The 14466-nt window shown below is 46.0% G+C and overlaps 3 protein-coding genes across 3 annotated transcripts; 2 read left to right on the top strand and 1 right to left on the bottom strand.

Annotated features, from left to right (window-relative positions):
• Window positions 1-710: 710 nt before the first annotated feature.
• Window positions 711-4246, top strand: LOZ57_003808 (uncharacterized protein; the record flags this gene model as incomplete). Its single annotated transcript, XM_049252856.1, has 4 exons — window positions 711-774; window positions 849-982; window positions 1048-2840; window positions 2893-4246. The coding sequence occupies 4 exons, from the start codon at window positions 711-713 to the stop codon at window positions 4244-4246; spliced, it is 3345 nt and encodes a 1114-aa protein (XP_049108025.1).
• Window positions 4247-5678: 1432 nt separating this feature from the next.
• LOZ57_003807 (uncharacterized protein) lies at window positions 5679-6467 on the top strand (the record flags this gene model as incomplete). The annotated part of the gene is made up of 1 exon (XM_049252855.1): window positions 5679-6467. One exon carries the CDS (start codon window positions 5679-5681, stop codon window positions 6465-6467), a length of 789 nt encoding a protein of 262 aa, XP_049108024.1.
• Window positions 6468-7398: 931 nt separating this feature from the next.
• STT4 (phosphatidylinositol-4- kinase) lies at window positions 7399-13948 on the bottom strand (the record flags this gene model as incomplete). Its single annotated transcript, XM_049252854.1, has 12 exons — window positions 7399-8697; window positions 8751-9038; window positions 9090-9296; window positions 9349-9589; window positions 9642-10013; window positions 10072-10432; window positions 10485-10622; window positions 10677-10785; window positions 10835-11932; window positions 11990-13606; window positions 13665-13847; window positions 13907-13948. 12 exons carry the CDS (start codon window positions 13946-13948, stop codon window positions 7399-7401), a joined length of 5955 nt encoding a protein of 1984 aa, XP_049108023.1.
• Window positions 13949-14466: the final 518 nt, after the last annotated feature.

Raw genomic sequence — 14466 nt, 5'->3', positions numbered from 1 at the left:
GAAAACCCAAGATTAGTTAGTTCCTACACAATAAACCATTAGTTAAGTACTTTGTAGGCTTGAGTACCTGGCCACAGCATTGCCCGGCCAGAGCCACACCGGGGACTTACGCACCAACTCTCACCACAGATAACCAGGCTACTGTTTTGCCACTGCAACGAGTCAGAATGGCATGGCTACTTCTTAAGGGTATATATGTCATGTACAGAACAGAGTCGGATCTTGTGATATGAAACTTTGACAAGGGTGAAGGGGCAGCAGACGTAATTAGTTAGTTAACTAACTAGTGGTTGGCTAGTTAGTTAGAAGTAATCAGAATCAAAAACATATTCAAATATTGTATTCTCAAAACATTTCTGGCACTAATAGGGCAGGAGGGCAACCGTTGTTGGTTCTTCATTAGTTAACTAGGTAAGTAGGCATTTAACAGGTATTCTATACAGAGTACTCTGTACTTAACTAACTAGTTAGTTTAGTTTATCGATAAGGCTGGCACGCGTTCCAAAGCTTGTGATTCTTGGGAGGTCAACCTGTCAACCACCCTGAAAGCTGTCTCTTCATTGCTTCTCTTTCTCACACCACACCAACTACCTTCCACTCTTTTTTCTCCCTATCTCTTGATGTTTCTTCCCACCTGCTGACTCCAGGATACAGTCTTTGCGCACTTTCCTCCAGCTGGCAGAAGTGGTTTGTTCCTGAATGTCGCCGCCATGGGGAATGTGAGCAGCAAAGTTGATGACCCCGCCGTCCTCTATCTCAAAGATCAAACAAAGTGTATGATGCCAGTAGATTCTAAGCAATCTGTCACTGCTCACCAGCTAACTCATCCTTCTCTTGCGTGCATCTAGTGACAATATCCTCCTTGAAAATCACCAACCAACGCGGCAACATTGTTCTCCATGTCAACCCTAATTCCTTCCCCGCAACTCGCGTTACAGCAAGGAGAGACGCGGGCGATGATGCGCCAGTGGATTTTGTTCTTGTATGTCAACATGTGCGCTTCCAGAAGCATTTTCATCAGTTCTAATTCCCATGATGTTGTTCCAGGACCCAGATTCTTTGCCTACTAGCCCGCCTTCCTTTCTGCTACGATTGACAAATGAGGATGAGTTGACATTCCGATTCACATTTATTATTCGGCAAACTCAGATGGCGCCATCCACAACTGCTACAATCAACGGCGTAGCGAGTACTCTGCCCGAAGCCTTTGACACAACACTCAAAGGTGTCACATTTGCTCATGCATCAAACTCGAAGGAATTGGATAACTTAATTACGCGAGAATTCCACGCAAATCCTAATTTACAGAATAATTCGAATGTTCGGCATGTTGGTACCTTCTCTACAGATGGTAGCCCTTCGGTGCAGTTTGATTGGTCTTGGACATGGAAACCTCCGAAACGTGCGGAGGACCGAGGTGGCGGGTGGAGAAACTGTTGCAGTTTTTTAGACTATGACCAAAGAACCAACCGGCTGAATACACTTGCTACATTTACTTTCTGGGTTCAGAATGTTGCTCGGCCTCTATCTAGCCCGGTGATGTTGTCCCCCAAGTTTGAGCTGGCTGTACCCCCGCGCAATCGCAATGTCTCCGCTCAGTCTGCCATCTCACGAGCAAGTGAGTTGGAATACGACTTAAACGCGCCTCCGTCTCCGGTTGACCCTGCGGATCCATTTCCCAACAGTTTACCGCCCTTTCCTGTTAAGCTGGATATCTGCCAGCGCCCAGGAGAGGATATGAGTGCAGTTGAGGATGGGCCACTTTTTCGTGCAACAATGAAAACGCTTGAGCAAAAGACAGGCAATATGCGAATCAAGATAAAGAAGCTTTTGAAAAAGGCGGAATCTGCCCATCAACGACATTCTGCGTATATTGAAGCTATGAGCGCTTTTATCACAGCTCTAAACGAGGCTTCCACATCCAACGCCAACGCGATCCAGCCGGCTATTGAGCATTATTTCGATAAAATTGCCAAAGAAATTCTCATGTGGGAGCAGAACAATTTAATGAATCTCCAGAAGCTTATCATAGACCCGCTAACGAGACTGTATAACAATGATATCAAACAAGCTGAAGCGAAGAAGAAGGACTTCGACGAAGAAAGCCGGGATTATTATGCTTATGTCGGTCGCTATCTAGGACAGCGTCAGGACTCACTCAAGGAGAAGAAACGAGCTGAGAGTGATTCAAAATACCAAACGAAAAGAAGAAATTTTGAGTTGAAGCGTTTCGACTATTCTTCCTTTATGCAGGATCTTCATGGAGGCCGAAAAGAGCAGGAGGTTTTGTCGCAACTGACAAAGTATGCGGACAGCCAGGCACAAAGCTACCTCTCTACGGCGAAGAAAGTGGAAGAAATGGTCCCCGAGCTAGAAGCTTTGAAACACGAAGTGTTTGAAACCGACAAAGAATATCAATTTCAGCGGACGGAACGTGAAGAAAAGAGAAGAGCGCTTGAACAAAGTACTAAAAAGTACATTGAGCCCGAAGGCGTTCATACCAGTGGTGTTCCGCCTGCCACACCAAATGCGGGGCCTTGTACCTCTGATTCGGACCTTGGTCGCGCAGACAGTAATAGTTCCCAAGCGAAAGGGGTCGCCGGCGGCCGCCCCTCATTCTCTTCAACTTCTAACCCCGGGACAGCTGCATTGAGTTCTCTCAGTCCTTCGGGGCAGAATCGGTTTAAAGGAATTCGCGATTTGGAAGAACGCGGCCATTCTAATAGTACTATTGTGGACAAAACGAACGTGCAGCAAAAGAAGGAAGGTTTGTTGTGGGCGTTGTCGCGTCCTGGTTCTCATATTGACCCTAAAGGCATTAATAAACAGGCTTGGCATAAGTAAGTCTCCTCGTACTAAGTTTCCCTAATACATGGCTAACGAATATGATAGATTTTGGATCGTCTTAGACCAGGGAAAGCTTTCAGAGTACAGTAATTGGAAACAGAAATTGGATTTACACATGGAGCCCATAGATTTACGGATGGCGTCTGTTCGAGAGGCTAGAAATGCAGAGCGGCGGTTCTGTTTTGAAGTCATTACTCCGCAATTCAAGCGCATTTACCAAGCTACATCAGAAGAGGATATGGGGAACTGGATTACAGCTATCAATAATGCTTTGCAGAGTGCTGTTGAGTCTGGTCGAGGAATTCCTCCTCCTTCTACAGCCGACGGTTCGAGTCATAAAGATATCGGATCTGTTTTAACTGGAAAGACCACTTCATCCTCAAACACGGCCAATGTTAGTCGCAGGACGACGGTCGGAGCTCGCCCAAGCTACGTTAGGAATGACAGCAGCTACGACGATAATCCTTCTAAATTGCTTCAGTTAATTCGCGACGCTGACCAAGGAAACAATTGGTGTGCTGACTGCGGCTCAGCGTCAAAGGTGGAATGGGTGTCCATCAATCTTGGTATTGTTCTTTGCATCGAGTGCAGTGGCATTCACAGGTCCCTCGGAACTCATATTTCCAAGATTCGATCCCTTACATTAGATATCCATTCCTTTTCCAACGACATTGTGGAGATATTGTTGCAAGTTGGGAATAGGGTTAGTAATATGGTGTGGGAGGCGCTCCTGGACCCAACTTTGAAACCGACACAGCAGTCTACTCGGGATCAACGGCTTAAGTTCATCACGGCAAAGTATAGTGAAAGAGCCTTCATACGCCCGTTGTCACCGACGCTCTCGCGCTATGGAACAGCAGACGAAACGCTCCTTGCATCTATCAAACAGAACGACATCCAGGGTGTTCTTTATGGGGTTGCCTTGCGTGCGAATCTCAACGTACCTGATCGATCTCGAAATACACATGCAGTGTTCTTAGCTTTAGCAGCGGCAGACCCAGCATCCCCTTCACACTCCATGACAGGTCTGTCTGCTCAGTGCCACTCTCCTAAACCCTCAGCCGGAATCAAAGCAATTCCATTTCCAATCGCGGAGCTTTTGGTTCAAAACGGAGCCGAAATTCCTCTAGAAATGCCAGCAATTCCATTATCACCCGCTGCCCAGCTGTACATCAATCAGCGAACCGGTCGAGTTGTTGGCAGTGGTACTGGGCCTGTGACTACCAGTGGAGGCGATACACTAGGGGCATTGCCGACTATCCACGGCTCTGGTGCGGCAATCAATCCCCCCATATCCCCATCCCCTGCTGAAATGAACAGCAAGGAGCGGGAGAAGTTGCATAAACGTGGAAGTGCGGGGGCTCGGTTTGCAGGCAAAGTCGCATCTTTCGGGTCCTAATACAGTTATAGCTACCCTTTAGTTATTTTCTTTATTCTTTTATTCTTTCTCTGACGCACCGACCTGACTCGATGGCACTGATGACACTGCATACGATATCTTCGGGGAACAAACAGCAAATACGCGGTAATGATAATTTGGGCGGGAAATTGGGCGGACGTGCGCATGTAGGTGGTACTATCGGAAGGCATCATTGGGTTTCTTCTGCTATTGCGTTTTCCTTACCTCCGTTTCTTCTCTCTATTCTTTTTTCAACGGTGTGCGGTCGAGTCAACGGCCGTTTTCCCGTTTTTTCGTCTTCAGTCAACGGCATGTCGATCTGACGATGTCATTTTAAACCCAAACCCTTTTTAATTTACTAGTTATTCCTGTGGCCTTGTGTTCCCTCTACTTACACTTCATACTTGCTTCTTCACACTCCGGCGCACTATTCGGGGTCTGCGGCTTTGCACCACCGATAGAAGACCCAGGATGTGCGTCTTGATTGATTCTGGTTCCGCTGCCTGATAAACTTGGCGCCCGTCCGCCATCCCTGTTTGCGCCTTGGTCGCTCTTTGTTCGACGTGCAAGATTTTCGCCACTCTTGGTCAAGGGCGAGACCAACCAGCACAAGGCCAGGTCACTGCCCCTGTAAATTCCCTTGTGCGGTACTTTGAGCGGGGGCGCAGGCCCACCTCCCTTCCGACCGAGTCAGTGCGGTGCCGCTGGGCACGACCATGTAGCCAATCACAGAGCTCATAGAGTCAGCAGGATTCACAGCTAGTCCCAGATCAGCCTAGTGGCCGATGTCCACTCCCCACATCGCCAAATCCGGGGTACAGGGGGCGTAACATACCGTACCAGACGGCGTGCTGGCCGTACATGCTCGGTATCGATACGTCATCGACGACTGCCTTCACGTGCGCGCCAGGCACGCTAACTGGTTCAAGCTTTCCTCAGACCACTGCAGTCCTCCTCCTCCGCTTTATATCAACCTCATCCTCCCGTGCCATTCTTGACTCGCAGCTCGCATCCTCTGCTTCCTTCTCAATTCCCTTTCTTAAAAACCACGTACACCCCCCCACCCTTTGCCTAAAGCTTGAATTTCCTTCTGCTTGCATTGCAATCCCGCCCGACTTGTGGTTCCCTCTTTATCGGCCCGCCATTGGACGTCTTTCCCTTCCCCGCAAGCCAACTAAACCTTGCCACCGTTCATTAGGGTTGGCCCTCTTTTCACGCCCTTAATATTCCACCCTGAGCCAGCAGACAAACTTCTCGTCTGTAACTCTTTCTTCGGGTTCTGGGTTGGAGCTGCTGCAATTTACATGGTACCTCGACGGGGTGCTATTTACCATAGTCAATTGTCTTTTACCACTCGCTTCTGCTTAAGAACTCGGCACTTTACTCGTATTGTTACTCCACACGTGAGACCACACCCACACCGGTTGGCACCATGTCCCACGAATCCAATTCCCCTCCCTCCGCAAATTCCTCGCGCCGCCGTCGTTCATCCTTCACAGAACTCTTTCAGAAACAGGGTGGTACTGCTGTCCTGCCCACACCCAATACCCAACCTCGGCCGATCTACACTGGTGCCAATGCTCAGGCGTCACAGCGTCGGATGTCCCTGAACACTTTGGGCCTTTCAGGCTCGCCCAACCAAGCCACTCCCTTCACAGGCGGCTCTATGCGTCGTTCCAGCGTTTCAAGCTCCGTCATGTCGACTTCCCCTACTGTGGACCAAGCTGTTGTGGAAGAAACTGAAGAAGAAAGCGCTGCTACAACTCCACCAAGCCCCTTTGCTCGCCGTGTCTCTTTTGGAGCACAGGCTCTTCGTGGAAATTCCAATGGTACATCCCACTCCCTAGGGGAATCATGGACACAGAGAAATAGATCTTCGTCCTTGTTTGCGAGCTCATTCCCTAGTGATGACCCTGCACCCACCGCAAGTACCTCACAAGAATTTCTCAAGAATGTTAAATCTAACCCATCTTCTTACCGCCCATTAGGAGAAGGTTTTAACTGGCCTGAATCCTTGAGAATCAGAGCTGAACGGGCCCCCTCAATCGGAGGCTTTCCCCCTACCTCTCCGAATATGCATCATCAGCGCTCTGCTTCTGTTGCAACGATGGAAGCACCACCTCCTGAGCGGGTGGAGCAGCAAAGACAGGGCCAACCCAGAGCAAGACCGAAGCCGGATTACTTTCAGGAGAAAATCTTGCGAGCTGATTTTATGGACTAGCTCCATGCCTTTCTATTCTTAAGAAAAATCAAACGTCCTCTTTTACTTATGATTTGCGGCTAAATTACGATCCTGGACATTAAGAGTTTTGGGCATTTCAGGGTTTTCTTGCCTATATTTAGTGCTGAGAGCTTCGGTCCCTCATTAGGCAAATCTGGAGGAATAGGTGGCTATTGTAAATTCTTTCTAGCATCGATTTGGCCCTCTATCTTTTTTATTTGAAGCTGGGTGGAAATTAACTACTGAACGATATTTCTGATTCAACCCAATTTTATGCAGCTATGGTGTACATGTGTGATGTTATGATTGGGCCTTGGAAGATTTATGATATTCATGGCTGCACCTGTCTTCATTCACAGATTTTGCTGGACTGGCTCCTCTTACCAGGTTGTTCAGATGTGTCTGTGTCTCCAATTCTGATTTCTTACCTTACATAGGTCATGTATGGTTGCTCCTCTTTAGGGTGTGATAGCATTGTGCTTTTGTCACACCACAGCCATCGTCTTTGTTTCTAGTAGCAGATTGAAGTGCAGTTGAGAAGTGAATCCCAATCCTAAATTCTATTTCAACATGATACTTGCCTTTGTTAGCATTTGATGTGGGACCTTTCACCATCTTGTTGACTGACACAGATGAGATGGGCGATGATATTTAGTATTAAACAAGAGAGAAACAGGGGCCTCACGTATCAGCTGTAAAAGGCAGGCTTTACAGCAGGAATGTAGTGCAAAGACACTATTTAGAAGTTATCTTCATTCAAATTCACATCTTACTCACTCACATCATAAAGGTACGACCTTAAAAATAACCAGATACTTTATAACCTATCTTGTCTAACACTTGATTGACAAATAAGAAAAGTATGCGATATAAAAAATACTATATGGTAACCCTCCAAGAAAATGAATTTCAGCACTACAAGTGGATTTACCTAATATGGAATACTGTTTGTCAACAACTGGAACTGGTCATAACCTTTGGTGGAAATGCTGGCATAACTCTTGCGAATCAGCTCCCTCATATGATGTGCTGCATCATACTCACTCTTCTCCAGCACAAACCTGTCGCGAAAATTCTTTAGAGTATCTGGCTTAAAGCATGGCAGTCCGCTATCGAGCATCAGCGTGACAATGTGTGACAGTCTGGACTGATACGGACGAGACGCTAGGAAGGCTTTCACAACAAGCGCTTCGAACCAACGATAAGATTGGGAGCTGAGTGGATTATGTGAAGATGTCCCTGGAAAGGAGATACCACTACTGCTCTGTGCCGAGTGGTGGTGATGGGGAGGCGTTTGGCCCCCCATGACAGCGATCATTTCGGTAGTCAATTTGAAGGGGGCTCGCTCAAATCGTATTCCACCCGGGGCGATGTCAAAACAGAATCCAAAGTCGATGTGTATTATGTGGCCTGCATCATCAACCATAATATTCCCGTTATGCCTATCTTTGAATTGGAGCAAGTATGAGATCACAGAGTAGGCAGCCATAGATTTGACGAAGTTGCTTCGAGCTTCCTGAAACCGAATCGAATCTTCGCCGCCATATTTGGAAACAAAATAATCATATAAACCGTTAATGGCTTCTCGGCCGAGCATATCACGCGAGATAGAATTCGGGAGAACGTCGATAACTCCACAACCTGGTGCAGTGGCAACCACACGATATGGAAATACGAAAACATCCAAGCCGACGCTATTAAAAATGCTACGAAAAGCTGCGATCATCTGTAAGGCTAAGACATCCTGCCGGCAATCGTCGCCAACTTTAAAAATGGCCGACTGCCAAACTTCATATGTTGTCTCTTTTTTACCATTCTGCAACTGGTAACTGACCTCACCAGTAGGACTCTTATCGATATTGCCATTGTCTCCATTTATGTCGCTGTTCATTGCCTCTTTGGTTTTTTGTATTCGGAAAGTGGCCATGTAGGGGGCTTTCGCGTGGCTTTGCAGCGGTTTGCCCGATTTCCGATCTATGCCAACGACAACGCCGTCCGGGTTACTTGGAAGATAAACCCCAACTTCTACTTTAATCTTGCGTAATTCTTCTTCTATCTTTTCTTTTTTCTCGGGTTTGCTCCGCTTAATATATGGTCGAAGTTTTCCCGATATATCGGTAATTTCATGAAAGAAAGAAAACTCCCTTTCGTAGAAGCTTCTATCCGCTTCTGAAAAGCTTGAGATTAACTCATCCATAAATTTATCAAGGACTGGCTTGACAGGGTCCGGCTGGTGATTTGTTAGTGCGTAATAATGGGGTCTTTAGATATAGTAAAACGTACAATCTGGGAATCTTCGTCCTTAAATGCGTTTGCCTTCATATTCCATATTACCTGGTGCGCGAAATACGGGGAAAGCTGGGCAGTTTCGAGGAGATATCGCTCAACATAGCCTAGAGCATCATAACGTAAAGCTTGCACAAGTTGCGGAATGTAAAAAAAGCTAACATCCACAGAGTGACTCTCCAAAGCACGCATTGCATATTGTAGGATAAATGGGTGGTTACCATACGCTGGGAGAAAATAAGTCACGGCTGCTATTGGGTTTGTAGGTCCCCAGTAGAGAAGATACTGCCAGAGAAATGTCAGAATTCGTAAGAAGGAGTTTGCCAAGAAACATACCTTTAATTGAAAGGTAATGTCTTCAGGTAGTGCAGGGCCGAGAAGTATCTCCAAACAATCCGGCTCATCTATAACCTTTTCCGGGAAATTGAAAAGCAACCAACGAACATCATTTTGGATTTTTGGCGAAGGAAATCGAGAAGCTAACTGAATGGCCAAATTCGGGTTTTCTGTCCAAGCCAGTCTTAGTAACCCAGATATCACAACCTACAGAAATATTAGAACAAGCAACTCCAAAATAATTTAGGGAAACATGGACCTCTGAAGTTCTATTGACGCCGTGGTGCCGCTTATCGCTATCGAGGGGAGATAGCCATACTCTGAGGCGCGCCCGTTCATCACCGATAAGGACAAGGACAAGGTCTTGCTTAGTTTTCAGAGATTTCCTTGACGTGGTGTCCCCAAGATCAACCCAAGAGCTAACACCTAATATCGATTCGATATCATATAGAATTTTATCTTCAGCTTTTAGTTGCAGCTTGTTCGCCCCGAAAGACCACCTAACGAAAATAAGTTGTGGTCTTACTAAAATACAGAAGAGTAGGTACCGACCTGGGTGGATGGCTAAACCAACTTAGAGCAGCGGAGAGAATTTGGTCCTTCAGTTTCCACAACGCAATTTTCGATTGCCCTCTACAGTAACGAAGAACTTTAAGGCTGAAAAGAATAGTGTGAAAGTGAATTTCTCGAGCGAGTGGATGTGCGGCTGTGCTTCTGATGGCGTCAAGTGTAACGCTTACCAGCCGTCTAAAGATTCTTTGGATATGAGAACTAGCTAGCCTGGTAGCGTTAAAGTGGCTCTCGAAAAATGTAAGGAGGCGTAGGTGAGGTGAGATGATATTTTGAGCTTTTCTTTGGCGTTTCATCATCATATTTTTATCGGAAGGCAAAGACTCTGTTTTTTCCATGAAAGGATCTAAATACCTAGTATCGATCTTTTAGTTATGTCTTCAAAAGCTCATGACTCAAAGAAAGGGCATACTGAAAGTTGGGGTCAAATATGCCCCTTTTTCGTCTTATGGTGCGTTCCCAGGCGTGTGCGACTTCGACTAGTATTCTCGGTTCCGTGTCTGGGTTTTCATTAATTACACCAAGCCATAACGAAATACCCATTTTGATAGATTCTTTGGTAAAGAGTTGGAATGGAATGTTAACCAGGTGAGAAATTATAGAAGGCTGAGGATCTTCACGGTTACACAAAATGGTGGCCGTTCTTCGAAGTACATTTCGCGGCATCTCCACTGGAATCTGTTGGTCTTGCGAGATCAGAGCTTCCAGTTCCACCAATACTTCTAGGATATCTCGAGGGCTTGTTTTGCAAATTTCACTTTCCGTTTCATTGACTGTTAGATGAGTCAGAAAGAAGTTCCGTGAAAGAGCAAAGACCGAGCTCACATGGTGCAATACGCAAACGCAAGCTCTCGCCGGCGAGTGAATGAGTCTCAGAGAAACGATACTCTTGACGAGTGGTATATTGCGCGACGAAATCAGAGGCCACATTTAAAATTGTATTGCCACTGCGTTCGATAGAACCTAGTTGTCCGTAATGAGCATGTTCCATATAAAAGAAATATACATGAGGGTTACCTAATCTTTGGTCGCCTGCAGGTATCATTGAGCCCATCTCAAGTGCGAATGATCGGCCCATAGATGTATGTCCATAACCACCATCATCATCATAATCGGAGAGATAAGTCTAGAGAAATTAGAAGTTGTTATAGAAAATATGGAGAATAAACATGTACCTGAAGTAGCCCTTTGACATCTAAAGGTGCAATTTTCATAACTACAGATACCCAAGATCTAGCCAAGTTGAACAAATTATTCAGAGTATATCTTCGAAACTCATAATCGTCGGACAATTCAACTTGGACCTTGCTTGTCGCACAAATAAACGTCGACCTCCATTCATATTCGTCCAATTCTTCATCCAAACAAGATGACCATAGAAGGCTTAGGAGGTCCAGCAGCGTAAAAAGTGACTTTTTTTCACATAGCGCTGAGGGACATTTGGCAATTAGCTTCGACGCAGCCGATGATGCTACTTGTTGGATCCTGTCAATCCGATGGCAGCAGGCAACAAACATATCCGCCAGCTGCTGTGAAATGAATGGGGCAGAAAACTTCGCCGAATCGCTGGATAATGTTTTCTCGAGGTATATTGTAACAATCTTTTCGACAATGGCCTTCATGCAATCCACGATATCTGGGCTGTTCAAAGTAGGATCTAGAAAATACGTGAATACCTTTGTGAAGTTGCCGGAAGAAGCACGCAGACTCTCCAGAAGCAAAGTGGCATTTAAAAAAACAATTTTGGGGTAGCTCAAACGCTTTATCTGGTATTCTAAAGCCGGAAGTTCTTGGGTTAGGCTTCTTTTCTTCTCAAACATATGTGTAGAATTCATCCCTCGTCTCAAAACCGTATTTAATTCAATATCGCTTTCTAGGAGCTCAGACCAATTTTCTGAAACTAGGGGGGGGGAGTATTCGGCTAAAATGCGAAGATCCTCTTGGTGATCACAGCCAATTTCACAGCCTAGAGAGACATCATGGGCGGCAATGTTGAACCAAGCATCGCGCAAAAGAGATAATATGTCGCTATTCTCAGAAATGCCACCTGGAAAATCCTCAATCGATCCAAGTTTCGATACAAGACAGGTAACCGGCCGCAAATACGGCAAGATATCGCTGGCAGAAAGCTCAGCATCTTGAGAACGGTTTTTTTCCCGATCCGTAGCTCCTCCTTTATTCACAATACTTTCGAGAAGGAATGTCAAAAATATCCTAAATAATACATTGTCCTTTTGAAGATGTATGGAAAGATGTTCCCTTGCCTTGTGGATCTATTCAAATGGGTATATTAATAAAAATTCACCAAAAAATCACTCTTGAGTACATACTGCGTCGACAACGAGCGAATTGCCCTGAATAGCTGCATCCCGATAAAGACGTGAGTAGAATTTAAGTAGAACCTGAAATTCAGCGGGTTCGCTTTTTAGAGCAAGAGCAGCAGTCTCCTGGACAAGACAGGCATCAAGTAAAACGTTCACTCTGCCAATTTTTTGTAGAAGAACAGATTGTGCTAGCGCCACTATCTTGCTATCTTCAGAGTTCGTGGCGATAATGATAATCGCCTGTACTACATTTCTGTAGGCAACTAATGTATCTTCGTCACCATTCAGAGTAAGCGAGATGAAACTGTCATTCGATTGCTGAGAATTTGCCACTAAATAACGTGAATAGGTATTGATATCTTCTGTTGGTATACTTGTAGGTTGGTGTATTTTCTCATGTGTCGGGGTAGCACTAAGGACATTTCCTAGAGAGTACAATGTTCCAATGATGGTATCCTGGGAGAGCAGCTGGAGAGTCTGTGCTAATGCACGAGCAGCCGCAATGAGAATAGCACCGCTTTGGCCACTCTGAACTATGAACCGCAATAGGGATCTTGTCAAATTCGGCGCGTTGAGGCGAGATAGCTTGGACAAAATCACCAAGGATTTGAATGTGACTGTTGCCAGCGCTTTGCTTGCCATTTGGTCAAAGTGAAGCAGGGTGGCATCTAGCCATGACAGCAAAAGGTCAATATCGGCAGAATCCTCATCTAATATCACACAATTAACAAAAGTGACCAGTGCAAATGATTTGACGGTGAAGGCAAGATGTCTTTGCCATGGTTCTCCCAGTTGCAAATAGTCAGAGCCGTCTTCTAATAACTGGATCTGGTCGGTTGCGATTTGTGCACAGTATTCCGCAAGAGCAGTCGAATCTTTATCATTATACCTCATGGGGTCCAGACTAGTGATGTATTGATCTAACAATGCATCGACTGATATTATCCTCCCGTCTTTCCCAACTGGGGACGTACATGACAACACAAAGCCCAAAAACGCCTTTTGCATTAACATTGAGCTGATTGGCCGCCCAGCGGCTGCAGAGAGTCTAGCATACCGACGCCAGTGCTGAAGCGAGAGATCTGAACTTTGAAAATTGCGAATTGTAGATGAGGTAGTTTCAACGGCAACCAGAAACTGCTCTGAAAGCACCATGCGTAATTTTTCAATGGCATGCAACTGTTCGCCAGGGTTGAAGAAATGGGCAGACGTCGACATTCCATCTAAAAATCCGACTAGGGAGACTGCAAGAGCAGCGATATCGAAAACTATTTGATAATCTCCATATTCTCCCGTCCGAGTAGCCTGACTATCAAGGGTGGGCAAATCCCGAACAAGCTGATGGCAACGCTCTATGTATGCAAAAATGCTCTTCTTTACCAGATCACGATGTTGCGGGTGCCGCAGACCAATTACGAGCAATGCTGTCACAAGATTTCGGGTTAATAGCTCCCATGGCGAGGTTTCGAGACTGTAGAGGAATGGGGACGAATGTAATATAAGAGACTGGCAATCTGGAAGATAATCTGCAAACAAAGGGACCAGTTTTGTAACATCCTTGGGATGGCATGGCGATTGCGCAGCCTCGCTGAGCGCAAGTAAAGCATCTAGATCTCGAAATCGCTGCGTGGTGTCAGCAATGCTGGTATTTAAAATGAAAGGTTTGAGAGAAATTGCATACAGTGGGAGCTGGGGATGCTCTTAAATTGAAAACACCATCAAGAAAGCCAGTTGGCAATGCCTTTGGACACTGGCAAGTGCTCTGCAGTCGATCAATATCAGACACTGCTGAGTCACGAGTTGAGGGGTGCTTCGTCGTGAGAGTTGCGAGTCGCTCAAAAGCGGCGCGGCGGATATAGGGGGACTGCCTATGTAGACAGGGTTAGATGGTGTGGTAAGCAAGAGTGAAGAAAACCCCCATACATGTTGATCTCGCAGCTGGATGCCGTTCACTACGTACTCCATTGGGCGCGTCTGACGCCTAGGGCAGCAGGGCAGAGCTCACGTCGTTAGCTCCGAGTCGTTTCAAATACGGAGTACTCCGTACTCCGTACTCCGTATGTAAGTAGGTTAACTAGTTAGTTACATAGTTAACTTGGTTAAGTGTCTTTGACTCTAGGGAATGTTTTGTACTCCGTAGTGAAGTGCAGCTAGCTTTAGTGGGTCAAGGTATCATACTAGGCCCAGTATAGACTAGTCCTTGTAAAAAGTATTGGCATTGGGCCCACTAGAGCTTAGTAATCAGCCTACGTGCTCTGAGTAATTAGGTAGCTACCAGCCTGCCTGCGCGTGTACTGTTTTGGCATAGTAATTCTACAGCCTGCCAATCACCGTACGGGGGCCCCATATAACACGAACTCTAACTCATGCCGCCAAGCTGGCTGATAACCGAGTTATACTGAATGGGTTTGTTAGGGGAGCCGCCGTGATAACCAGGTTATCAGGGCTTGGCAAGTTATAACTTCGTAACGCGGGTCGGTGAT

Source organism: Ophidiomyces ophidiicola, assembly GCF_022830035.1.
Source record: "Ophidiomyces ophidiicola strain CBS 122913 chromosome Unknown scaffold_14, whole genome shotgun sequence".
NCBI classification, from domain to species: Eukaryota; Fungi; Ascomycota; class Eurotiomycetes; order Onygenales; family Onygenaceae; genus Ophidiomyces; species Ophidiomyces ophidiicola.
Note: the sequence above shows the minus strand (reverse complement) of the source record. Positions and strands in the feature narration are given on the sequence as shown.